This window comes from Netta rufina (assembly GCF_964035555.1).
Source record: "Netta rufina genome assembly, chromosome: 36".
Lineage (NCBI taxonomy): Eukaryota > Metazoa > Chordata > Aves > Anseriformes > Anatidae > Netta > Netta rufina.
The window spans coordinates 213,395-239,952 of NC_140160.1; the positions used below are offsets into that span (position 1 = coordinate 213,395).

General features: G+C 65.9%; 3 protein-coding genes across 3 annotated transcripts; 2 read left to right on the forward strand and 1 right to left on the reverse strand.

Moving 5' to 3' along the window:
• Positions 1-946: 946 nt before the first annotated feature.
• OPA3 (outer mitochondrial membrane lipid metabolism regulator OPA3) lies at positions 947-2,167 on the forward strand. The gene is made up of 2 exons (XM_084304200.1): positions 947-1,152; positions 1,604-2,167. Exons 1-2 carry the CDS (start codon positions 1,011-1,013, stop codon positions 1,993-1,995), a joined length of 534 nt encoding a protein of 177 aa, XP_084160326.1. The 5' UTR covers positions 947-1,010; the 3' UTR covers positions 1,996-2,167.
• A 433-nt stretch (positions 2,168-2,600) lies between these two features.
• On the reverse strand, positions 2,601-8,502 carry VASP (vasodilator stimulated phosphoprotein). Its single transcript, XM_084304199.1, is given in 14 exon segments — positions 2,601-2,855; positions 3,117-3,174; positions 3,264-3,333; positions 3,634-3,679; positions 3,864-3,906; positions 4,018-4,078; positions 4,173-4,273; positions 4,351-4,462; positions 4,464-4,563; positions 4,694-4,734; positions 5,163-5,214; positions 5,313-5,481; positions 6,155-6,326; positions 8,416-8,502. Coding segments are annotated over 14 exon segments (1,068 nt in total). The 5' UTR covers positions 8,421-8,502; the 3' UTR covers positions 2,601-2,817.
• A 5,428-nt stretch (positions 8,503-13,930) lies between these two features.
• On the forward strand, positions 13,931-26,340 carry RTN2 (reticulon 2; the record flags this gene model as incomplete). The annotated part of the gene is given in 15 exon segments (XM_084304179.1): positions 13,931-13,961; positions 15,016-15,064; positions 15,180-15,282; positions 15,284-15,339; positions 15,341-15,403; positions 15,405-15,570; positions 15,800-15,904; positions 15,906-15,966; positions 17,951-18,155; positions 20,869-21,004; positions 23,774-23,821; positions 23,823-23,844; positions 24,912-24,958; positions 25,242-25,300; positions 26,160-26,340. Coding segments are annotated over 15 exon segments (1,194 nt in total). The 3' UTR covers positions 26,203-26,340.
• Between the last annotated feature and the right edge of the window lie 218 nt (positions 26,341-26,558).

Sequence of the window (26,558 nt, forward strand, 5' to 3'; positions counted from 1 at the left end):
GCCCCATTGGCCCCCATTACCCCCATTCACCCCATTACCCCCCCAGTCCCCCATTGTTCCCTGTTACCCCAATGCCCCCCTATTACCCCATTACCCCCCCCATTACCCCCCTATTAACCCCACACCCCATTAACCCCACACCCCATTACCCCCCCATCACCCCATTGCCCCCCCTAGTCCCCCATTGTCCCCTGTGACCCCAATGTCCCCCTATTGCCCCATTGCCCCCCATTACCCCCCATCACCCCATTACCCCCCCAGCCCCCCATTGTCCCCTGTTACCCCAATGCCCCCCTATTACCCCATTACCCCCCCATTACCTCCCCACTAACACCACACCGCATTACCCCCCCATCACCCCAATACCCCCCAATACCCCCCCATCACCCCATTGCCCCCCCAGTCCCCCATTGTCCCCTGTGACCCCAATGCCCCCCTATTGTCCCATTGGCCCCCATTACCCCCAATCACCCCTTTACCCCCCCATCACCCCCCAATACCCCCATCACCCCCCCAATGCCCCCCCCACCCCATTACCCCCCCATTACCCCCATTGTCCCCTATGACCCCAATGCCCCCCCATTACCCCCCACCCCATTACCCCCCCACCCCATAACCCCATCACCCCATAACCCCCCCCCCCACCCTCCCCTCCCCCAGCCAATCACAACCCCCCTCAATTTGCATAAACCACGCCCCCTCCGTTTTCCATTCACTCCCGTGCGGCACACAACGGGTTAAACCCGGCAGGGCGGGCGCGGGCGTGGCCAGGCCGGGGGTGGGCGTGGCCACAGCGGGGTGGGCGTGGCCACGGCTGAGGGCCTGGCCGCGGCGGGTGGGCGTGGACACGGCGGCTGGGCCGAGGCCAGGAGGGGGGCGTGGCCACGGCGGGAGGGACGAAGCCAGGATAAGGGCGTGGCCACGGAAGGGGGCGTGGCTACGGCGGGGGGCGTGGCTTGCCCCCCCCCCTCCCTCGCCGCGCGGCGCTGAGGTCACGGCGCGCGCCGAGGATGGTGGCGGGCGCGTTCCCGATCGCCAAGCTGCTGACGCTGGGCGCGCGCCAGCTCAGCCGCCCCCTGGCCGCGCGCATCAAGGCCGGGGCCCGCGCCAGCCCCTTCTTCCGCGCCTACATCTGCCTGCCGCCGGCCCAGCGTGAGTGAGGCGGAAAGGGGGGGCTCCGCGGGGCGGCCAATGGGAGGGCGAGGCGGGGTGAACGGCGGCCAATGGGAGGGCGCGGCGGGCGACTGTTGGCGAATGGGAGGGAGAGGGGGGCGGGCGCAGGGAGGGCGGGGGGAAGGGGGGGAGTGACGACGGAGTGGGCCAATGGGGAGAGGGGATGGGAGACGGTGGGAAGCCAATGGGAGGGCGCGGAGGGTGGGCGGGGGAAAGAGGGTGAGTGATGGCGGCGCGGCCCAATGGGGGGAGGCGCCGCGGAGGGCGGGCAGCCAATGGGAAGGCGCAGCGGGCGGGAGCGAGGAGGGCGGGGCGAAGGGTTGGATTGACGGCCGCGCGGCCCAATGGGGGGAGGCGCCGCGGGGTGGGGCGGCCAATGGGAGGAGGAGGCGGAGCGGGAGGGGGGTGACATTGAGCGGCGGCCCCGCAGTGTACCACTGGGTGGAGATGCGCGCCAAGATGCGGATCATGGGCTTCCGCGGCGCCGCCGTGAAGCCGCTCAACGAGGAGGCGGCGGCGGAGCTGGGCGCCGAGCTGCTGGGCGAAGCGATCGTGTTCGGCGTGGGCGGGCTCTGCATCTACCTGGAGTACGCGCGGCAGGCGGGACAGGCCCGGCGCCGCGAGGAGGAGCAGGCCGCGGCGCTGCGCGAAATGGCGGCCGGCCTAGAGCGCATGCGCGCCGAGCTCGACGCGCTGAAGGCGGCCAGCGGAGGGGGCGGGGCCGAGGCCGAGGCGGGCGCTGCGCACGGCCCCGCCCCGGGCTCTGCACACGGCCCCACCCCCGGCGCTGCGCAAGGCCCCGCCCCCGGCCCCGCCCATTAAAGCGCCCTCGCGCTCTTCCCGCCGGCGGTCCCCTCGGGGGGCGGGGCCGCAGCGCGGGGGCGGAAAGGGGGCGGGGTAGGTGAGAGTGGGCGTGGCCTCCCACCCTTAAAAGGGGCTGCGGGCCCGGATTGGAGGGGCTGAGCAAAGTGGGCGGGGCGTGGGCCCTGCGGGGGGGCGGGGCCTCGCTCAGCCCTAGCGGGGGGGCCCTTTGGATGGGGGCGGGGCTGGTCCCTTCGCGCGGGGGGCGGAGCCAAGGGTTGTGGGCGGGGCTGCGAAGAAGGGGCGGGGCCACGGGCAGTGGGCGGGGCCTCCGCCCCTCCTGGGGTCCACGTGGCTGAATCGGACGCCCCATTGGGGGGGGGGGGGGGGGAGTTGTGACCCCCCTGTCCCCCCCCCCACGTGACACCCGGGGGTCGCAGCCCCCCCCCACGGGGTCGGGTGACACCGAGTGACACAGGAGGGGGGTGTCCCATAGAAAAGAACCGCCTTTATTTGGGATTTTTGGGGGTGTGGAGGGGGGGGGGGGAGCAAATGGGGGTGGGACCCCATTTACACCCCCCCCCCTTATTTTTCTTTTTAAAAAAAAGGTGAAAAAAAATCAACAAAAGTGGCATAAAAAAAGAGCCTGAATGCGTGTGTGTGTGTGTTGGGGGGAGGGGCACAGTGTAGGGGGGGGAGCAGCCCCCCCCCCTCGGCCGGTAAGGCACAGCCTGGGGGGGGGGGGGTCCGGCCCAGTGACCCCCACCCCCCCCATCCACTGGCTGAGGGCTGGGAGGTGGAGGGGAGGGGGAGTGCAGGGGGTGGGGGGGGGGGTTGGGGGTGCTAGGGGGCACCCCGCTTCCGCAGCTCCACCACGAATGCTGGTGGGGGGAAAGGTGGTGTCATTTGGGGGGGGCCCTTAAGGTGCCCCCCCCATTTTCCTACGGCCCTCAGCTTCCCCCTTGCCCCCCCATTTTCTCCTCTGCCCCCCCCATCTGTCTATGCCCCTCCTTTACCTCATAGCCCCCCCCTTTTCCCTATGCCCCCCCCATTTCCTTATGACCCCCCCATTACCTTATTGCCCCCCCCCATGCCCCTCATTTCCCCATGGCCCCCCCCATTTCTCCCCCCACAGCACCCACCCTCAATGATCTCCTCCTTCATCTTCTGCAGCTCCCGCCGCACCTCCTCCAGCAGCTCCTGCACAGGACAAAGGTTGGGGAGGGGTCCCCAAATTCCCCCCCTCCCCATGACACCCCCAAATCTTCTGCCCCCCCCCCCCTCAATACCTGTTTGAGCCGTTCCAGGTCGGGCTCATCCGCAGCACTGGGCGGCTCGGTGGGGGCGGCCGACTTCATCCTGGAGGGGGGTGGGGGGCGCAGGTTGGGGACCCCCCAACATCACCTGGGCCCCCCCAGGTTATTCCCAGCCCCCCCATATTCCCTTCCTGGACACCCCCAACCCACCCCCCCAAATCCTCAGCACCCCCAAATCCTTTCCCAAACACCTCCCCCCCACACATATCCCCCCCAAAGTGCCCCCAACCCTACCTCGTGCGCACCCCCAAATCTCCTGCACTCCCCCCCAAAAAAAATCCAGCCTCTATACCCATCCCCTCCCCCAAATAAGCCCCCCCAAACCCCCCAAAACGGCCCCCACCTGGGCAACGTGCTGCTCGCCTTCTCCCACGGCCTCCTCACAGGCTCTGCGGGGAGAGGGCAGCGAATTGGGATGGGGGGCGCGACCCCCACCCCCCAAAAAAAGCCCTCTAAACCCGCCCGCACCTGCAGGACTACAACTCCCAGCATGCCTCGCTGCTGCCCCCCCACGGCCGGGCATGCTGCGGGCAGCAGCGGGGCATGCTGGGAGTTGTGGTCCCCCGCACTCACCCGCGGGCTGCGCTGCGGTCCTAGCGCCCGGCTCCGCGTCGTCCTAAAGGGGTTGGGGGGGGGGGGGGGTCTTGAATTGGGGCTGGGGGGGTGCACCCCAAAACCGACCCGGGGGGGGGGTGCACGTGGGGGGGGGGGGGGGGGCGACCCTCACGTTGGTGCCGTCCTCGTCCTTCTTTGGCGCTGGCTTGTCCCCCTGCAGGGTGGCCTTCCTCCTGGGGGGGGGAGATTTTGGGGTGGGGGGGTCAATATGGAAAAAGGATGCCCCCCCCCAAAAAAAAAAAGCCCCCCCCCCGAATTTGCCCTCACCGTCGGGCCAGCATGGCGCTCATCTCCTCCATCAAGCCCCCCCCGCCCCCCCCACCCTTGGGGGGGGCGGCAGGGGGGGGCCCCCCGCTGGGTGCCTCATCCTGGGGGGAGAAATGGGGTGAGCTGACCCCCCCCCCAAATTTTTAACCCCCCCCCCCCAAATTTTTAACCCCCTTACCTTGCCGACTTTCCTGAGTTTAGCCCCCGCGATGGCAGCAGCGAAGCCGGAGCCCCCCCCCGAGCCCCCCCCGGCAGCCCCTGCACCCCCAGGTAAGGGGGGGGCTGGCGGGACCCCCAGCAGTGGGGGGGGGTCCTGGCGGTGGGGGGGGGCCCGGAGGTGGGGGGGGGCCGGGTGGTGGCGGGGGTCCCCCTGGGGGTCCGGCTGGAGCAGCTGGAATTGGGGGGAGAAGGTTTTTTTTTTTTGGGGGGGGGGGGGGGGGGGGGGGGGGCTCAGGGGTGAGCCTCCACTTGTGGTTTTTTTTTTTGGGGGGGGGGCTTGGGACCCCCCCCCAATCACCCACCTGTAGCCGCCACGCGCCGCTCTGGCTCCTCCGGTGCCTGCCTGGGGGGGTAGAGGGTCAGATCTGGCCCCCCCCTTGGCACAGGGACCCCCCCCCCAGGGATGGGACCCCCCCCCCAGGGATGGGACCCCCCTCCCCATGACACACAGACCCCCAGCACCCCCCCCACAACCCCCTATAGGATTAAACACCCCCCCCAGGGCACCCACAGACCCCACCCTGAGTGGGGGGGGGGGCACCCACAGATGCCCCCCCCCAACAGGACCCCCCCAAAAAACATAGGACCCCCCCCCCATCCCCTATAGACCAGAGACACCCCCAAAACCCCCCCCCCAAACCCCCTGGCACAGGGTGCCCCCCCAAATACGCTGCCCCCCCAGCACCCATTGACCCCCCCAGCACCCATGGGCCCCCCCCCCAGCACCCATGGGCGCCCCCCCCATATTTTTTTGGGGGGGGGGGCACCCACCTCTCCTGGCTCTCCTCGGGGGGCTCCGGCTCCGTCCAGGGCTGCGAGGGTCCTATTGAGGAGGGGGGGGGGGGGGGTCACAGGGTGTGCGTATAAAGAGGGGGGGGGCATTCAGGGGTGCCCCCCCAGGCCCCACCCAAGGGTGCTCACCCTCCTCCAGCGCCTGCAGCGCCCGCAGGACGGCGGCGGCAAAGAGGGCGGCCTCGCGGGGGGCGCTGAAGCTGAGCCCCCAGACCCAGCGGGACCCCCGCCACTGGTGGAACTGGGGGGTGGCCTGGCTGTAGCGCAGCCCCCGCCCCAGCGGGCAGTTCAGCACCACCTGTAGGGGGGGAGGGGGGGGGATAGTGAGCACCCATGGGTGCACCCCAGCACCCATGGGTGCTCCTTAAGCCTCCCTCTCTGCGCCCATAAGGGTCCCGTAACCACCCCCCATGTTAATGGGTGTCCCATATTCCCCCCCCCAAGCACCCAGGGGTACTATAGCACCCCCCCCAGCACCCATGGGTGCACCACAGCACCCATGGGTGCTCCTTAAGCCTCCCTCTCTGTGCCCATAAGGGTCCCGTAACCACCCCCCATGTTAATGGGTGTCCCATATTCCCCCCCCCCCAAGCACCCAGGGGTACTATAGCACCCTGCCCAGCACCCATGGGTGCACCCCAGCACCCATGGGTGCTCCTTAAGCCTCCCTCCCTGCGCCCATAAGGGTCCCGTAACCCCCCCCCCATGTTAATGGGTTTCCCATAATCCCCCCCTCAAGCACCCAGGGGTCCTATAGCACCCCGCCCAGCACCCATGGGTGCCCTGCACCCTCAGCACCCATGGGTGCCCATACCCGAAGTTACCCCACCCCCCCCACATGCCCTACAACCCCCCCCCCACCCATGGGTGCCCCGTAGCCCCCCCGCATCCCTCAAAACCCCATTAACCCCTACACCCACAGGTGCCCCCTTGCCTCCCCCGCCCCCCCCAGCACCCATGGGTGCCCCCACCTGCTGGTCGGGCTGCATCTTGCGCCCCACCAGGCGGAAGGCGTGGTTGCCGGGGTGGTGGTAGAGCTGGACGCAGCTGGGGGTCTGGGGGCCCCCCCCCGCCGCCACCCACTGCTTCTGGGCCTCGTCGTAGAGCAGCACCGTGGCGCGGGCGCTGCACAGCACCGTCTCGCTGCAGGGGGCACCCATGGGTGGGGGCACCCATGGGTGGTGGGGGGGGCAGGACATCAGCACCAGCAGCCAGCATGGGACCCCCCCTCGCTGTACATGCGAATGGGGATCCCCCCCCCCACAGCACCCATGGGTATGGGACCCCCCCCAGCACACGCTCAGCACCCATGGGTGGGGGTAGCACCCCCAATATGGGCACCCATGGGTGGGGGGGGCATGGCATCAGCACCAGCACCCATCATGGGACCCCCCCCCCAGCTGTACATGCAGAAGGGGATCCCCCCCCCCAACTAGCACCCAAGGGTGGGGGGCCATGGGTATGGGACCCCCCAGGACACACAGGACAACAGGGGGCACCCATGGGTGGGGGGAGCCCCCCAATACGGGCACCTATGGGTGCTGACACCCCAGAAAGGGACCCCCCCGGAACCGGTACCCACAGATGTGACACCCCCCCCCCCAGCACCCATGGGTGGGGTCCATGCGTATTGGACCCCCCAGGACACACAGGACAACAGGGGGCACCCATGGGTGGGGGGAAGCGCCCAATATGGGCACCCATGGGTGCTTGCACCCCAAAATGGGAACCTCCCCAGTACCGGTACCCACAAATGAGGAACCCCCCCCTCCCCCAACACCCTCTCCACTAGCACCCATGGGTGGGGGCCATGGGTATGGGACCCCCCAGCACCCATGGGTGGGGGGAGCCCCCCCAAAATGGGCACCCATGGGTGCTGACACCCCAGAAAGGGACCCCCCAGAACCAATACCCCCAGGTGTGACCCCCCCTCCCCTCCCAGCACCCATGGGTGGGGGGGGGGCATGGCTATGGGACCCCCCCAGCACCCATGGGTGGGGGGAGCACCCCCAATACAGACACCCATGGGTTCTTCCACCCCAAAACAAGCCCCCCCCGGGTACCAGCACCCCCCCCAGCCCCCTCCCCAAGGGGTGAGCCCCCCCCCAGGGCACCGGCACCCATGGGTGGGGGCACCCCAACACTTGGGGTTCCCCTCGGGGTGCTGCCCCCCCCGCCCCCCCCCCCTTTTCCTTCCTCTTCCCAACGGCTCCGGCCGCGGCCCCGCCCCTGGGCGGGCACATCCTGGAGGGGGGGGGGGGGGGCAGTGTTTGTGGCGGCCCTACCCAAACACCCCGGGACCCCCCCGGTGCCCCCCCCCCTCCCCCGGTAAAGCCCTCGGTACCCTCACGGCTACCGGGACCCCCCCCCGGGGGTTTCCGCCCCCCCCCCCCGGTGCCATTGACCCCCCTCCCAGGTGCTTCCGAGCCCCCTCCCCGGTGCTACCGGGACCCCTCCCGGTAATACCGGAGCCCCCCCGGTGCCACTTTACCCCCCCCCCCCGGTGCTTCTGAGCCCCTCCGGTGCTACCGGGACCCCTCCCGGTACTTCAGGTCCCCCCCCCCCGGTACTACCGGAACTCCCCCGGTGCTACCGGGACGCCCCCGGTGCCACTTTACGCCCCCCCCAGCTGCTTCCGAGCCCCTCCGGCGCTACCGGGACCCCCCCGGTGCCACTGACCCCCCCCCCCCAGGTGCTACCGAGCCCCTCCGGTGTTACTAGGACCTCTCCCAGTACTTCAGGTCCCCCCCCCGGTACTACCGGAACCCCCCCGGTGCCACTTTACCCCCCCCCAGCTGCTTCCGAGCCCCTCCGGTGCTACCGGGACCCCCCCCCGGTGCCACCGGTGCCCTCCCCCATGGCTTCCGATCCCCTCCGGTACTACCGGAACCCCCCCGGTGCCACTGATCCCCCCCTCCCAGGTGCTTCCGAGTCCCTCCGGTGCTACCGGGACCCCTCCCGGTACTTCAGGTCCCCTCCCGGTACTACCGGTCCCCCCCCCCCCGGGTCTTCTGAGCCCCTCCGGTGCTACCGGGACCCCCCCGGTGTCACTGACCCCCCCCCCGGTGCCACCGGCCCACCCCCCCCAGGTGCTTCCGAGCCCCTCCGGTGCTACCGGGACCCCTCCCGGTGCTACCGGAGCCCCCCCAGCCCCCCCCCCCGGAGCCAATTCCCGGTGCTTCCGGCCCGGTTCCCGGTGCGGGAGGGGCTGGGCCCGGGCCTGGCCGCTCACCTCATGCTGGCGGCGGCGGCTGGGGCCGGGCCGGGCCCTTCCGGTAGCGGCGGCGGCGGCAGCGGCGGGGCGGGACCGGGGAAAGGAGGGGGGGGGGGGGGGAGGCAAGGACCCGGCGGCCGCGACCCGGCGCTAAGCCACGCCCCCTTTTTCCTGGCCACGCCCATTTCCCCGCCACATCCCAATCGTTAAGACCACGCCCTCTGTGTGAGGCCACGCCCCTTTCGTTTGACCACGCCCCATTCGCTATGCCCAGCTGCTTCCACCCGGTCACGCCCCTTTCCATAGGCCACGCCCTCTTCGCTTCGCCGCGCCCCCCCCTCGTCCCTTTAGCCACGCCCCCCTTCGGTCGGCCCGGCCCCCCGCTCTAAAGGCAGCGGCCTCCTTAAAATGGCGACGCCCCGAAGTGGGCCCCACCACCAGGGAGGGGTTAAAAGGGGCACCTGGTGCCCCCCCCGGGGTCCTCCCAGAACCCACAGTGCAAATCCTGGCTCCACGTGGGACCAAATACCCCCAAATTAACCCAAATGCCTGAGAACGAATCCCTCAAGCGTGTCATGAATCCAAGAATCCCCAAATATCCCCACAAGGGACCCATAGGGATCACCGAGACCAATTCCTGGCTCCGTATGGGAAAAATCACCTAAAAATTAACCCAAATCTCTAAGAATAAATCCCTCAAGCGTGTCTAGAACCCTAAAATCCTCAAATATCCTGAGCTGGAAGGCACCCACAAGGATCACCGAGACCAACTCCTGGCTCCATATGGGACCAAAGACCTGAAAATTAACCCAAATGTTATAAATGAAGTCTCAACTCAATCTGAATTTAGTAATATTTATAAAAGAATATTTATAAAAGAATATTTATAAAAGGCAAGTAAACAGCACTGGGTGTGCGGGGAGTCTACGCTCTACCAACATGCACACACGAACATCAAACGTTCTAAATATACAGAATATTGCTTTTAAATACTAAACCCGAGTACACCAAAACATTTGTACAATCAGGAAAGGCAACAAACAATCCTTTAAGTTTATTACTATATAAATATTTATTGTGCATTACAACTGTCAATGTCCGTGACTGGGGGAGCAGAGTTGGCCTGGTTGAAGTGCTCCCATATCTTCCATGACTTATAACAGTCTCCATTTTCCACTCCTTTTCTTAATTACAGTCTCCATTTTCCATTCCTTTTGAACAATATGGCTCGCTTTAAGTCAAGCAACTCGGCCTTTGGGCCTTATGGATCCCGTTCTTCCCAAATTGAAGAAAAGCATATCCAGCTCCTTCTCAAGGCCATAGGGCCTAGGCCAAAAGGCACGTCCAGGTCACCAGGGGCGTAACAGCAAAGGCCTTCGATGGCTGTAGCAGCAGAGGGGCCGATGGCATGGCAGAAGGATCAGTGAAGGAGCCCGCAGCTCCCTCACTATCTGGCAAACCACACGTTTCCATCTGTGGCCCCAAAAGGCTCTGTAAGGCCTCAGAGACTGCTCGCCAGGTGCTGAGCAATCCCACTGCAACCTTGTCGTTTTTAGTTGCAGAGTCCCACACCTTGCAATAAATTTGGTCCCGTGTTTCAGGCTCATAAACTGATTGTTAATAAGGAGAATGAGCTGTGAGGTGACCAGGACAGCCTTTGTTCCTAAGGACGTATGGTTCCCCATAACTGCTGAGCAGTGAGGGGCAGTTGTGTGCTGGCTCCGCTTCTCTCAGCTCCAGCTTCTGCCCAGCTCCAGTGCCTATTTCCAGAACTTTCTGTAGAGCTTCTTTGAGCTGACTCTGGCCGAACCCATCTCCATGAGGTGATCAATGTTGGTCTCCATTCTGCCAGCCTGTTCCTCTTCATTCCTTCTTTCTGCTTCTTTATCGGTGACAGAATTTCATCGTGTTGCCTTTATCTTGAGGGCAGGCTCCCCTCTTATCCCCTTCTCCCCACAGCAGTTCTTTTCAAAACCACTTTTCATTGCTCAAACAACTTTGAATGTAACAGCAACAGCAAACACCCAGAAACTTCCATGCCTTAATGGCTGGAGAACAAGAAACCCGAGTCTCCTGAATCACCCTTCTTGGTTCCCTCTAAACTCTTTTACATTCCTGATGGCCTCCTCGTTAACAGTCTGATGTTATCTCAACCATGGGTCTTTCCAAGCCCCATGGCCACACTCCCAAATCTCCCCCTTCTTTATTACTATCAACCATTTTCTCCACACGAATTACCACTCCATATATCACAATCCCTCCTCTTCTTTTGAGTATCATTAAGTCGTGTCTTTTTTTTCAAATTTGGCCAAGGCCAATTGAACCACAAGAGAACGCTTTCACAATATTCTCTGCAAGATTTATAAACAAGTTTTTAACAATTGCTGGAATCCCATATCTAGAATATTTCACCCAACTCATTGTTCCACAAGGTGTATAATAACCGTCCCCAGCAGCATCACACACATCAAATTCAATTGATCCAAGTAGATAACCAATCCTCTAGGTATATTTCCCACCTTATTTTGATCGCTACGATTAGCATCCAACAGGGGTAGCTCTGCCCTGATATACTTCCGAATCCCACCCAACCGAATGGTATCTTCGTTTGGGTCTTGTGCGCAGAATTACGGGTCACAAAATAAGAGTTCTTGGTTCTTTACTTGCCTCTTACGTTCGAAATCTTGTTGGACTCTAGCACCGCTATCGGCAAGGGCCACTGTGTGGGGCGCCTCCCTTTACCGGTCACAGATCCAAAGTCCAAGAAGATCACGTCGGGGTCACCAATTTGTTATAAACGAGGTCTCGACTCAATCTGAATTTTGTAATATTTATAAAACAAATATTTCTAAAAGGTAGAAAAGCCATAAAAGGTAGAAAAGCTATAAAAGGTGTAAAAGGCAAGTAAACAGCGCTGGGTGTGCGGGGAGTCTACACTCCACCATATACTGGGTCTGGCGTTCTGGGGGAACTTTCTGAATCTGATGATTTTCTGAATCTCCTGCTGGCCTGGCAGGAGACCTGGTCTTCTAAGGGCAGCAACCGGCCAGCAGAGGACACCTTGCTGGAAGAAGGTGACATCCCAGATGAGGACAGCATCCTATCTGAGGATGGCGAGGGGAGCCTGGACGACCTGCTGGATGTGGAACGCAGCCTGTCAGAGGACATGGAAGTGTCACAGCCCATCCATGAGGCCCAGTTGCTGGAGAAAGCTGGAAAGAGAGGGTCCCTGTGAGACAAGGTGGGGGCCCAGCGTGGGAGAGAGCTGGGGGACCCCATCCCATCCCATCCCATCCCGTCCCGTCCCATCCCGTCCCATCCCATCCCATCCCATCCACCTGCGGTGGGGCCGGGCAGCGAGAGGCACCCGCGGGGAGTAATTGGGCCCTATGGGTCTTCAGAACCCTCCCAGTGCCCCCCAGTAATGCCTATGGGCCTTCAGGACCCTCCCAGTGCCCCCCAGTAATGCCTATGGACCTTCAGTACTCTCCCAGTGCCCCCCCAGTATTGCTCAGAGCCCCCCAGCACCCTCCCAGTGCCCCCCAGTAATGCCTATGGACCTTCAGTACTCTCCCAGTGCCCCCCCAGTATTGCTCAGAGCCCCCCAGCACCCTCCCAGTGCCCCCCAGTAATGCCTATGGACCTTCAGTACTCTCCCAGTGCCCCCCCAGTATTGCTCAGAGCCCCCCAGCACCCTCCCAGTGCCCCCCAGTAATGCCTATGGGCCTTCAGTACTCTCCCAGTGACCCCCCAGTATTGCTCAGAGCCCCCCAGCACCCTCCCAGTGCCCCCCAGTAATGCCTGTGGACCTTCAGTACTCTCCCTGTGCCCCCCCAGTATTGCTCAGAGCCCCCCAGCACCCTCCCAGTGCCCTCCAGTATTGCTCAGAGCCCCCCAGCACCCTCCCGGTGCCCCCCAGTGCTGTCTTCAGCCCCCTCAATTCTGTTCCAGTGTGCCCCAGTAATGCCTGGAGATCCCCCCAATTCCCTCCCAGTGACCCCAGTGCTGTCCTGAGTGTCCCCAGTTCCCTCCCAATGCGTCCCAGTGTTGCTTAGAGCCCGCCAGCACCCTCCCAGTGCCCCCCCCCCAGTAATGCCTGAGGATCTTCAGCTCTCTTCCAGCGCCCCCCAGTGTCGCTCAGAGGTTCCCAGCACTCTCCCAGTGCCCTCCAGTAATGCCCAGAGACCTCCTGTAGGCATTACTGGTGGGCACTGGGAGAACACTGAGGGGCTCTAGACAGCAATGTGGGGCACTGGGATGTTATTGAGGGGCTCTGTGCAGTACTGGGGGGCACTGGGAGAGTACTGGGGGGCTCTAGCTACTTCTAGGTGGGTACTGGTGGCTCAGGGGAGCACTGGGAGGGTACTGGGTGGTCTCCAGGCAGTGCTGGGAGGCACTGGGAAGGAATTGGTATGCTCTGGACATCACTTGGGGACACTGGGAGGGTACTGGGATGCACTAGATGCGTAGTCTGGGGACTCTGGGGAGCACTGGGTGGAACTGTGAGCACACTGGGGCACGGGGGCCAGCACTGGGGGTTACTGGGAGGGTACTGGTGACCTCTGGGCAGAACTGGGGGACACTGGGAGGGAGCAGGGGGGACTCCAGGCATTACTGCGGGTCACTGGGAGGGTGCTTGGGGACTCTGAGCAATACTGGGGGGAACTGGGAGAGAACTGGGGGCACTCAGGACAGAACTAGGGTGCACTGGGAGGGAACTGGGCATCCCCGGTCTTTAGCAGGGAGGCACTGGGAGGGTACTGGGGGTCTCTAGGCATTACTGGGGGGCACTGGGAGGGCTCTGAGCAATACTGGGGTGCACTGGGAGGGAACTGGGTGTGTCTGGTCCTTACCGGGGGGGCACTGGGAGGGAACTGGGCATCTCCAGTCCTTACTGGGGGGGCACTGGGAGTGATCTGGGCGTCTCCAGTCCTTACTGGGGGGCACTGGGAGGGCTCTGAGCAATACTGGGGGGCACTGGGAGAGAACCGGGTGTGTCTGGTCCTTACTGGGGGGGCACTGGGAGGGAACTGGGCATCTCCAGTCCTTACTGGGGGGGCACTGGGAGTGATCTGGGCGTCTCCAGTCCTTACTGGGGGGCACTGGGAGGGCTCTGAGCAATACTGGTGGGCACTGGGAGAGAACTGGGTGTGTCTGGTCCTTACTGGGGGGGCACTGGGAGGGAACTGGGCATCTCCAGTCCTTACTGGGGGGGCACTGGGAGTGATCTGGGCGTCTCCAGTCCTTACTGGGGGGCCACTGGGAGTGATCTGGGCATCTCCATTCCTTACCGGGGGCGACACTGGGAGTGTACTGGGAAGGGGGGGGGGCTCCGCTCCCCGCTTCCCCCCCCCCCGGCCCCGCCCGTACCCCGCCCCCCGCCCCCCTCCCCCCCCCCCGCCGCCGCCGCCGCCCTTTGTCCGCCGCCGCCGCCGCGGGCCCCGCCATGGCGCCGCGGTGATGCGCGGCGGGGCCGGGGGGGGGGGAAGCGGGGGCCGGGGGCAACCGGGAGCCTGATGCCGGGGCCGCCGCCATGGGGCAGGTCCTGGGCTTCGCCCACTGCAGTACGGAGCGGTACCGGGAGCGGGGGGGGGGCGGGGGGGGGGAACCGGGAGGGGTGGGGGGGGGGTACCGGGAGGGGATGGGGGGGGTACCGGGAGGGGATGGAGGGGATGGGGGGGTACCGGGGATGGAAACGGGAGGGGATGGGGATGGGGATGGGGATGGGGATGGGGGGGGCACCGGGAGGGGATGGGGGGGGTACCGGGAGGGGATGGGGGACACCGGGAGGGACCGGGGATGGGGAACCGGGAGGGGATGGAGGGGATTGGGGGGGTACCGGGAGGGGATGGGGGACACCGGGAGGGACCGGGGATGGAAACGGGAGGGGGTGGGGGGGCACCGGGGATGAGGGGGGTACCGGGAGGGGATGGGGGGAGTACCGGGAGGGGATGCGGGGTGGGGGGGTACCGGGGATGGAAACGGGAGGGGATGGGGGGGGTACCGGGGATGGGGATGGGGAACCGGGGATGGGGAACCGGGAGGGGATGGAGGGGATTGGGGGGGCCCCGGGAGGCGATGGGGGGGGTACCGGGGATGGGGGACACCAGGAGGGGATGGGGGTGATGGGGGGGCACCGGGAGGGGATGGGGGGGGGGTACTGGGAGAGGATGGGGGGGGTACCGGGGATGGGGAACCGGGAGGGACTGGGAGGGACCGGGCGGGGATGGGGAACCGGGAGGGGGGGCACCGGGAGGGGATGGAGAGGGTGGGGGACACCGGGGATGGGGAACCGGGGGGGGGGGGGACACCGGGGATGGGGGCACCGGGAGAGGATTTAGGGGATGGGGGGGGTACCGGGAGGGGCTGCAGGGGATGGGGGCACCGGAGGGCAGGGTGGGGTACGGGGAGTGTCCGGGGGGGGGGTTCCGGGGGGGGGACACCCGTGATGAAGCCACGGGGACACAGTGGGCATGGGGGTGGGGGGGGGGGCAGGTTTGGGGGGGCACCTGCCACTGGGGGGGGGGCAATACGGATGCACGGGGGGGGGGCAAGCCTTGTAGGGTGACCCCATGCCCCCCCCCCGTCCCCCTCTTTTTTTCCCCCCCCCCCCCCCAGAAGAGGCTCCATCCACGGCCTCCACCACGCCGGACTCCACGGAGGGTGAGTGGGGCCGAGCCCCCCCCCCCCAGCCCAAATTAGGGTGACTGTGGGGGGGGGGGGGAGCAACCCCCTGAGCCCCCCCCCCGTCCCTATTTCCCCCCCCCCCCCCTTCAAGGCAGCCCCGAGGAGCCGGATTTCCCCGAGCTGCAGGCGGCACCGGAGCCCCCCGAGGAGGAAGAGGAGGATGAAGATGCGGAGGTGGCGGCGGGGGGGGGCCGGGGCCCCCCCCCGGGAACTCACTTTCTCCTACATCACCTTCTCCGGGGGGGGGGGGGGCCCAAGGCGAGACGGCTCCCCGAGGTCGTCGGGACCCCCGCCGGGGTCGCCCCCCCCGCTTGAACCCCCCCCCCACCCCGGGGGCCGGACCCCCGCGCTTCTGCTCGTGCCCCCCCCCCCACGAAGTGCCCGGGGGGGCCAGGGGGGGGCCCTTCGGTGCTGGCAGACCCCGTGCCCAGGGAGCCCCCACCGAGCCTGGGTATGGGGGGAAATGGGGGGGGGGGCAAATTGATGGTGGGGGGGCAAAATAATAGGGGGGGGGGGTGATGGAAGGGGACGGGGGGGGGAAAGGAGGGTGTTGGGGGGGGGGCAGGTGATGGGGGAGTGACCTGGAGGGGCTTAGGGTGCTGGGGGGGGGGTCAGAGGGGGCTGGTTACTGGGGGGGTCTTGGGAGGGGGGGGGGGGCTCAGGGCACTGCTTGTGCCCCCCCCCCCACAGCTTCTCCCCCCCCCCCTTCTCACAGCAGCGCCCGCGGGGCCCCCCCCCGCCGCCCGCTCTCCCCCCCCCGCCTGCAGGGGGAGCCCCTGGAGCCCCCCCGCTGGAGCCCCCCCCGGCCCCCCCCCCAAATCCCCGAGGGGCCCCCGCCCCCCCCCGACCAATCGCCGAGCCCCACAGGAGCTGACGTCCTGGGTGAGCAGCCAATCAGGGCCCCGGGATGCATTTTTTGGGAGGGGGGGGGGGGACCTTGGGGTGGGGGGGGGGGGGGCAGGAATCCGGTTGCAGGGTGGGGCGCGATTGGTGGCTAAAAATAGGGGGGGGGGAGGCCCCCCCCCCCCTGCACACAGCACCCGAGGCGCCATGGAGGGGCAAGGTGGGTGGGGGGGGCCCCCCCCAGGCCTTTTGGGACCCCCCCCCCAGCTTTTTGGGACCCCCCCCCGGCCTTTTGGGACCCCCCCCCGGCTTTTTGGGACCCCCCCCAAAGCTTTGTTGGCCCCCCCCTGTGCTGGGGGCTGGGGACTGGGAGCACTGGGATGTACTGGGGGGAGACTGGGGGCGCCTGGAGAGGCCGTGGGGGGGGGCTGGGGACGTTGAGGGGGGCACTGGGAGGAACTGGGGATGTGGGGAGGGGGCTGGGTGGGGGTACTGGGGGGTACTGGGAAGTACTGGGAGGTTGTGGAGGGGATACTGGGAGCGTGGGGGGGGGGTCTTAAAGGAGTCTGGGAAGGGGGGGAACATGGGGGGCACTGGGAGGGGTCTATGGGGGGCACTGGGTGGCACTGGGAGCACGCTGGGGGCACTGGGGTGATCTGGAGGGGATAGTGGGTGGACACTGGGAGCACTGGGGTGACACTGGGACTATCAGAGGGGCACTGGGGGGACCTGGAGGGGCTTCTGGGGAGACTCTAGGGCTACTGGGAGCACTGGGGTGACCGGGAGGGGCTACTGGGGAGACTCTAGGGACTCTGGGGTGACCCAGAGGGGCTACTGGGAGCACTGGGGTGACACTGGGACTAACAGAGGGGCACTGGGGTGACCTGAAGGGGCTACTGGGAGCACTGGGGTGACACTGGGACTAACAGAGGGGCACTGGGGTGACCTGAAGGGGCTACTGGAAGCACTGGGGTGCCCCAGAGGGGCTACTGGGAGCACTGGGGTGCCCCAGAGGGGCTACTGGGAGCACTGGGGTGACACTGGGACTATCAGATGGGCACTGGGGTGATATGTAGGGGCTTCTGGGGAGACTCTAGGGCTACTGGGGTGACCCGGAGGGGCTACTGGGAGCACTGGGGTGTCCTGGGGTGGCTACTGGGGAGACTCTGAGGACTCTAGGGTGCCCCAGAGGGGCTACTGGGAGCACTGGGGTGACACTGGGACTATCAGACGGGCACTGGGGTGACCTGGAGGGGCTACTGGGGAGACTCTGGGGTGCCCCAGAGGGGCTACTGGGAGCACTGGGGTGACACTGGGACTATCAGAGGGGCACTGGAGTGACCTGGAGGGGCTACTGGGAGCACTGGGGTGTCCTGGGGTGGCTACTGGGGAAACTCTAGGGACTCTGGGGTGACCCGGAGGGGCTACTGGGAGCACTGGGGTGACACTGGGACTGTCAGAGGGGCACTGGGGAGACCCTAGGGGCACTGGGATGACCTGGAGGGGCTACTGGGAGCACTGGGGTGACCTGGAGGGGCTACTGGGGAGACTCTAGGGATGCTGGTGTGACCTGGAGGGGCTACTGGGAGCACTGGGGTGTCCTGGGGTGGCTACTGGGGAGACTCTAGGGACTCTGGGGCGCCCCAGAGGGGCTACTGGGAGCACTGGGGTGACACTGGGACTATCAGAGGGGCACTGGGGAGACCCTAGGGGCACTGGGGTGACCCGGAGGGGCTACTGGGAGCACTGGGGTGACCTGGAGGGGCTACTGGGGAGACTCTGAAGACTCTGGGGCGACCCAGAGGGGCTACTGGGAGCACTGGGGTGACACTGGGACTATCAGAGGGGCACTGGGGTGACCTGGAGGGGCTACTGGGAGCACTGGGGCGCCCCAGAGGGGCTACTGGGAGCACTGGGGTGACACTGGGACTATCAGAGGGGCACTGGGGCGCCCCAGAGGGGCTACTGGGAGCACTGGGGGACCCGCTGGGAGGCCCTGGCACCCACACCAGTATCCCCACAGTGTGGGAGCTGCTGTACTGGCGCGCCCCGGGGCGCTCGGCGCTGGCGCTGGCGGGGACGCTGGGCACCCTTGGGTGCTTGGCGCGCTTCAGCGCCGTCAGCGTGGGCGCCTACGGGGCGCTGGCGGTGCTGGGGGTCACCCTCCCCCTGCGCCTGCACCAGGCGGCCCTAAGGGCGCTGCGCCGCGCCCCCCCCGAGCACCCCCGGTGAGTGGCACCCCCCGAAATCCCACCCCAAATCCTCCGGGGTGTCCCCGGCCCTATGGGGTGGGGGGGGGGGTTTGGGGATCGGCGGCCCCGTGGGTTGGGGTGGCCCCCGGGGTCGGTGTCCGTGTGGTTTGGGGTGGCCTCGTGGTTTGGGGTGGCCTTTGGGATCGCCATCCTTGTGTTTTGGGGTGGCCCCGTGGTTTGGGGTGGCCCCCGGGGTCGGTGTCCGTGTGGTTTGGGGTGGCCTCGTGGTTTGGGGTGGCCCTTGGGATCGCCATCCTTGTGTTTTGGGGTGGCCCCGTGGTTTGGGGTGGCCCCCGGGGTCGGTGTCCGTGTGGTTTGGGGTGGCCTCGTGGTTTGGGGTGGCCCCTGGGATCCCCATCCCTGTGTTTTGGGGTGTCCCCATGGTTTGGGGTGGCCCTTGGGATCCCTGTCCCTATGGTATTGGGGTGGCCCCTGGGATCCCCATCCCCATGGTTTGGGGTGGCCCCTGGGATCCCTGTCCCTCTAGTTTGGGGTGTCCCTTGGGATCCCCGTCCCTATGGCATTGGGGTGTCCCCTGGGGTCCCCATCCCTGTGGTATTGGGGTGTCCCCTCCTGTCCCCATCCCCGTGACATTTGGGTACCCCCAACCCCATACCGCACAACATCCCCATCCCCTTGCACGACCCCCCCACACCCCGGGGTGGCCCTGCCTGTCCCTATGTCCCTATTCCCACCCCCCGTGTCCCTACTCCCACCCCCCGGGTGACCCCATGGGTGGCCGTCCTTGTCCCCAGGGGGCAGGGTCTCCCTCCTGTCCCCATTCCCATAACATTGGGGTACCCCCTGGGATCCCCAACCGAATGACATTGGGGTGTCCCCTCCTGTCCCCATCCCATGGCATTGGGGTGTCCCCATCACATTGGGTGTCCCCTCTTGTCCCCATCCCTGTGACATTGGGGTGTCCCCTGGGGTCCCCATTCCTGTGGTATTGGGGTGGCCCTTGGGATCCCCATTCCCATGACATTTGGGGTGTCCCCTCTTGTCCCCATCCCCATGACATGGGATGTCCCCTCCTATCCCCACCCCTGTGACATTGGGGTGTCCCCTGGGGTCCCCATCCCCACGACCTGGGGTGTCCCCTCCTGTCCCCATCCCTGTGACATTGGGGTGTCCCCTCCTGTCCCCATCCCCATGACATTTGGGTACCCCCTGGCACCCCAACCCCATGACATGGGATGTCCCTTCCTGTCCCCATCCCCATGACATTGGGGTGTCCCCTCTTGTCCCCATCCCTGTGACATTGGGGTGTCCCCTGGGGTCCCCATCCCCATGGCATTGGGGTGTCCCCATCCCCATCACATTGGGTGTCCCCTCCTGTCCCCATCCCCATGACATGGGATGTCCCCTCCTGTCCCCACCCCTGTGACATTGGGATGTCCCCTCCTGTCCCCATCCCCATGACATTTGGGTACCCCCTGGCATCCCCAACCCCATACCGCACAACATCCCCTTGCACGACCCCCCCACACCCCGGGGTGGCCCTGCCCATGCCTATGTCCCTACTCCCACCCCCCGGGTGACCCCATGGGTGGCCCGTCCTTGTCCCCAGGGGGCAGGGTCTCCCTCCTGTCCCCATTCCCATAACATTGGGGTACCCCCTGGGATCCCCAACCGAATGACATTGGGGTGTCCCCTCCCTGTCCCCATCCCATGGCATTGGGGGTGTCCCCATCCCCATCACATTGGGTGTCCCCTCCTGTCCCCATCCCTGTGACATTGGGGTGTCCCCTGGGGTCCCCATCCCCATGACATTTGGGTACCCCCTGGCACCCCAACCCCATGACATGGGATGTCCCTTCCTGTCCCCATCCCCATGACATTGGGGTGTCCCCTCTTGTCCCCATCCCTGTGACATTGGGGTGTCCCCTGGGGTCCCCATTCCTGTGGTATTGGGGTGGCCCTTGGGATCCCCATTCCCATGACATTTGGGGTGTCCCCTCTTGTCCCCATCCCCATGACATGGGATGTCCCCCTCCTGTCCCCATCCCCATGACATTTGGGTACCCCCTGGCACCCCCAACCCCCATACCGCACAACATCCCCATCCCCATCCCCTTGCACGACCCCCCCACACCCCGGGGTGGCCCTGCCCGTCCCTATGTCCCTACTCCCACCCCCCGGGTGACCCCATGGGTGGCCGTCCTTGTCCCCAGGGGCAGGGTCTCCCTCCTGTCCCCATTCCCATAACATTGGGGTGTCCCCTGGGGTCCCCATCCCCATGACCTGGGGTGTCCCCTCCTGTCCCCATCCCATGGCATTGGGGTGTCCCCATCCCCATCACATTGGGTGTCCCCTCCTGTCCCCATCCCCATGACATTTGGGTACCCCCTGGCATCCCCAACCCCATGACATGGGATGTCCCTTCCTGTCCCCATCCCCATGACATTGGGGTGTCCCCTCTTGTCCCCATCCCTGTGACATTGGGGTGTCCCCTGGGGTCCCCATCCCCATGACATGGGATGTCCCCTCCTGTCCCCACCCCTGTGACATTGGGGTGTCCCCTGGGTCCCCATCCCCATGACATTTGGGTACCCCCTGGCATCCCCAACCCCATACCGCACAACATCCCCTTGCACGACCCCCACACACCCCGGGGTGGCCCTGCCCGTCCCTATGTCCCTACTCCCCACCCCCCGGGTGACCCCATGGGTGGCCGTCTTGTCCCCAGGGGTCTTGGGGCCGCTGTGGGGCTGAGCCCCGAGCAGCAGCAGCGCTGGGCCCGGCGCCTGGGCCGCCACCTGGCCGCCGCCACCCGCACCCTCACCCGCCTCTTCCTCGTCCACAGCATCCCCGAGTCCCTCAAGGTGACAGGGGGGGACACGGGGGGGGGCAGCGGGGTCACGGGGGGGTCAGTGGGGTCACAGGGGGTAGGGGGGGGCACGGGGGGGCAGCGGGGTTGTAGGGGAAGGTTGGGGTTGTAGGGGAAGATTGGGGTTGTAGGGGATTATTAGGGTCACCGGGGGACATTGGGGTCATGGGGGGGCACGGGGGGGGCACGGGGGGGGCACGGGGTGGGCAGCGGGGTCACGGGGGGTAGGGGGGGCACGGGGGGCAGCGGGGTTGTAGGGGAAGGTTGGGGTTATGGGGAAGATTGGGGTTATGGGGAAGATTGGGGTTGTAGGGGAAGATTGGGGTTGTAGGGGATTATTAGGGGTCACAGGGGGACATTGGGGTCATGGGGGGCACGGGGGGGGCACGGGGGGGGCAGCGGGGTCACGGGGGGTAGGGGGGGCACGGGGGGCAGCGGGGTTGTAGGGGAAGGTTGGGGTTATGGGGAAGATTGGGGTTATGGGGAAGATTGGGGTTATAGGGGACATTGGGGTTGTAGGGGATTATTAGGGTCACCGGGGGACATTGGGGTCACGGGGGGGCACGGGGGGGGCAGCGGGTCACGGGGGGTAGGGGGGTCACGGGGAGCAGCGGGGTTGTAGGGGAAGGTTGGGGTTGTAGGGGACATTGGGGTTGTAGGGGAATATTAGGGTCACAGGGGGGACATTGGGGTCATGGGGGGCACGGGGGGGGCACGGGGGGGGCAGTGGGGTCACGGGGGGTAGGGGGGGCACGGGGGGCAGCGGGGTTGTAGGGGAAGGTTGGGGTTGTAGGGGAAGATTGGGGTTGTAGGGGATTATTAGGGTCACCGGGGGACATTGGGGTCATGGGGGGCACTGGGGGGCACGGGGGGGGCAGCGGGGTCACGGGGGGTAGGGGGGGCACGGGGGGCAGCGGGGTTATAGGGGAAGGTTGGGGTTATGGGGAAGATTGGGGTTGTAGGGGAATATTAGGGTCACGGGGGGACATTGGGGTCATGGGGGGCACGGGGGGGGGCAGCGGGGTCACGGGGGGGTAGGGGGGTTGTAGGGGAAGGTTGGGGTTATGGGGAAGATTGGGGTTATGGGGAAGATTGGGGTTGTAGGGGAAGATTGGGGTTGTAGGGGATTATTAGGGTCACCGGGGGACATTGGGGTCATGGGGGGCACGGGGGGGCACGGGGGGGGGCAGCGGGGTCACGGGGGGTAGGGGGGTTGTAGGGGAAGGTTGGGGTTATGGGGAAGATTGGGGTTATGGGGAAGATTGGGGTCACGGGGGGACATTGGGGTTATGGGGGGACATTGGGGTTGTAGGGGAAGATTGGGGTCATGGGGGGCAGTGGGGTCACGGGGGGTAGGGGGGGCATGGGGGGCAGTGGGGTTGTAGGGGAAGGTTGGGGTTATGGGGAAGGTTGGGGTTATGGGGGCAATACTGGGGTTGTAGGGGACATTGGGGTTGTAGGGGATTATTAGGGTCACCGGGGGACATTGGGGTCATGGGGGGCACGGGGGGGGCAGCGGGGTCACGGGGGGTAGGGGGGGCACGGGGGGCAGTGGGGTTGTAGGGGAAGGTTGGGGTTATGGGGAAGGTTGGGGTTATGGGGGCAATACTGGGGTTGTAGGGGACATTGGGGTTGTAGGGGATTATTAGGGTCACCGGGGGACATTGGGGTCATGGGGGGCACGGGGGGGGCAGCGGGGGTCACGGGGGGCAGTGGGGTCACGGGGGGCAGCAGGGTTGTAGGGGAAGGTTGGGGTTATGGGGAAGATTGGGGTTGTAGGGGACATTGGGGTTGTAGGGGATTATTAGGGTCACAGGGGGACATTGGGGTCATGGGGGGCACGGGGGGGGCACGGGGGGGGCAGCGGGGTCACGGGGGGTAGGGGGGGCACGGGGGGCAGCGGGGTTGTAGGGGAAGGTTGGGGTTATGGGGAAGGTTGGGGTTATGGGGAAGATTGGGGTTGTAGGGGAAGATTGGGGTTGTAGGGGATTATTAGGGTCACAGGGGGACATTGGGGTCATGGGGGGCACGGGGGGGGCAGCGGGGTCACGGGGGGTAGGGGGAGCACGGGGGGCAGCGGGGTTGTAGGGGAATATTGGGGTTATGGGGGGACATTGGGGTTATAGGGGAAGATTGGGGTCATGGGGGGCAGTGGGGTTGTAGGGGAAGATTGGGGTTGTAGGGGATTATTAGGGTCACGAGGGGACATTGGGGTTATGGGGGGACATTGGGGTTGTGGGGGAAGATTGGGGTCACGGGGGGCAGGAGGGTCATGGGGGCAGCGGGGTTGTAGGGGACATTGGGGTTGTGGGGGAATATTGGGGTTGTAGGGGAATATTAGGGTCATGGGGGGACATTGGGGTTAGGGGGGGACATTGGGGTTGTAGGGGAAGATTGGGGTTGTGGGGGACATTGGGGTCACAGGGGACAGGAGGGATATGGGGGGACATTGGGGTTATAGGGGAATATTGGGGTTATGGGGGAATATTGGGGCTATAGGGGATGTTGGGGTCACGGGGGGCAGTGGGGTTGGGGACGGGGTCGGGGTTGGGGTTGGGGTCGGGGTTGGGGACGGGGTTGGGGACAGGGTTTGGGACAGGGGTGGGGATGGGGTTGGGGTCGGGGTTGGGGTCAGGGTTGGGGACGGGGTTGGGGACGGGGTTTGGGACAGGGGTGGGGATGGGGTTGGGGACAGGGTTGGGGTCGGGGTTGGGGTTGGGGACGGGGTTGGGGACGGGGGGGTGACAGCGCGCTCCGGGCGCAGTTCGCCTTCCTCTTCTACCTGCTCACCTACGTGGGGGCCGTCTTCAACGGGGGTGACGCTGCTCGGAGTGGGTACGGCACGGGGGGGACACGGGGACATGGGGTGGGGACATGGGGACGGGATATGGGATGGGGACACAAGGATGGGGACATGGGGATGGGGACACATGAATGGGGATAGGGACATGGGGACAGGGGTAGGGACATGGGGACACAGGGGGAACATGGGGGGGGACATGGGGACACGGGGACAGGATATGGGATGGGGACATGGGGTGGGGATGTGGGGTGGGGACATGGGGAGGGGATATGGGATGGGGACACAAGGATGGGGACATGGGGATGGGGACACATGAATGGGGATGGGGACATGGGGACAGGGGTAGGGACATGGGGACACAGGGGGGACATGGGGGGGACATGGGGACATGGGGTGGGGACATGGGGACGGGATATGGGATGGGGACATGGGGACAGGGGTGGGGACAGGGGATATGGGATGGTGATGGGGACATGGGGACGGGGATGGGATATGGGATGGGGACATGGGGATGGGGACACGGACATGGGGACATGGGGACGTGGAGTGGGGACATGGGGACACAGGGATGGGGACATGGGATATGGGATAGGGACACAGGGACATGGGGACGGGGACAGGAATGGGACACAGGGATGGGATATGGGGTGGGGACATGGGGACACGGGGGGGACACAGGGTGGGGACATGGGGACAGGATATGGGATAGGGACACGGGGTGGGGACATGGAGTGGGGACATGGGGACATGGGAGGGACATGGGATGGGGACATGGGGACGGGGATGGGATATGGGATAGGGACAGGGGATGGGGACACGGGGATGGGGACACAGGGATGGGGACACAGGGACATAGGTATAGGGACTTGGGGATGGGGACTTGGGGACACGGGGATGGGGACATGGGGACAGGAATGGGGACGGGGCACAGGGGTGGGGACAGGAGGATGGGGACACGGGGACAGCAGTTTGGGAGCACGGGGGGGGCACCTTATGGGGACGGGGGGGGCGGGGGACACATGGGGGGGACACATGGGGACACGGGGGGGACACAAGGGGACACGGGGGGGGTCCCTGACGTGGCCGCTCCCCCCCCCAGGTGTCATCTGCGCGTTCACCTTCCCCGTGCTCTACCGGCACCACCAGGTACAGGGGGGGGACAACGAGGGGGGGGGACACGGGGGGGGGGGGACACCTTAGGGGGGGGGGGGTGACACTGGGGGGGGGACACAGGTTTGGGGACACTGGGGACATTGGGGACACGGGGTGCGGAGAGCATTGGGGACACGCACGGTGGGGGGAAAGCATCGGGGACCCCTCTGCCCCCCCCCCACGTCCCCAATTGCCCCCCCCCGGTCCCCAACTGCCCCCAAGGCGTCCCCAGTTGCCCCCCACCCTAAAAAAAAAATTGTCCCCAACTGTCCCCAAGGCCCAAATCGAGCGGTACGGCAGCCTGCTGAGGAACCACCTGAGTCACCTCCGCGCCAGGTGAGGGACCCCCCCCCCCCCCAAAAAATTTTTGGGGTGCCCCCCCCCTCAAGTTTTGGGGTGCCCCCTACCCAAATTGTGGGGTGCCCACCCCCCAAAAAAAAAATTGGGGTGCCCCATTCCCAAATTCTGGGGTGCTCCCCAATTTTTGGGGTGCCCCTCCTAATTTTGGGGTGCCCCCCCTCATTTTGGGGTGCTCCCTCCCCAATTTTTGGGGTGCCCCTCCTAATTTTGGGGTGCCCCCCCTCATTTTGGGGTACCCCCTCCCCAAACTTTGGGGTGCTTCCCCTCAATTTTTGGTGTGCCCCCTCCCCAATTTTTGGGGTTCCCCCTCCCCAAATTTTGGGGTGCCCCCCCAAAAAATTGGGATGCCCCCCAATTTTTGGGGTGCCCCCTCCCCAATTTTTGGGGTGCCCCCCCAAAAAAAATTGGGATGCCCCCCCATTTTTGGGGTGCCCCCTCCCCAACTTTTGGGGTGCCCCCCCCAAAAAATTGGGGTGCCCCCCCAAAAAAATGGGGTGCCCCCTCCCCAATTTTTGGGGTTCCCCACCAAATTTTGGGGTACCCCCTCCCCAAACTTTGGGGTGCTTCCCCTCAATTTTTGGTGTGCCCCCTCCCCATTTTTTGGGGTACCCCCTCCCCAATTTTTGGGGTTCCCCCCCAAAAAAAAATTGGGTTGCCCCCCAATTTTTGGGGTGCCCCCTCCCCAAACGTTGGGGTGCCTCCCCCCAATTTTGGGGGTTCCCCCTCCCCAAATTTTGGGGTTCCCACCAATTTTTGGGGTGCCCCCTCCCCAATTTTTGGGGTGCCCCCCCAATTTTTGGGGTGCCCCCCCCCCACGGCCACCCTCTGTCCCCAGGATCCAGGCCAAGCTCCCAAGTGCCAAAGCGAAGCCGCAGTGACCCCCCCCCTCCCCGGGGGTGTCACCCTGCTGGGGGGGGGGGGGACACGACCGGGGGCTCCCCCCCCACCCCCCAACCCCCCTCCGTGGGGGGGTTCGCTCGGGGGGGGGGGGGCGGGGGCCCCCCCTGCGCGGGGTTTACACTTTAATAAAAACTCTTGTGACAAAGTGGCTCGTTTGGGGGGGGGGGCAATGTGGGGGGGGGGACACCTTGGGGACATGGGGGGGGGGGCAGTGGGGACATGGGGGGGCAGTGGGGACATTGGGGGGGGTCTTGGGGACACGGGGGGGGTCTTGGGGACATGGGGTGGGGCAAAAGGGGGCCATAAGGACATGAGGGGACATGGGGGGGGACAA

What these genes read in the sequence shown, in the direction of transcription:
- OPA3 (XM_084304200.1), top strand. Translation starts at nt 1,011, where the DNA reads ATGGTGGCGGGCGCGTTCCCGATCGCCAAGCTGCTGACGCTGGGCGCG. An exon ending in CTGCCTGCCGCCGGCCCAGC is followed by an intron (nt 1,153 to 1,603) that starts GTGAGTGAGGCG and finishes GCGGCCCCGCAG; the next exon opens with TGTACCACTGGGTGGAGATG.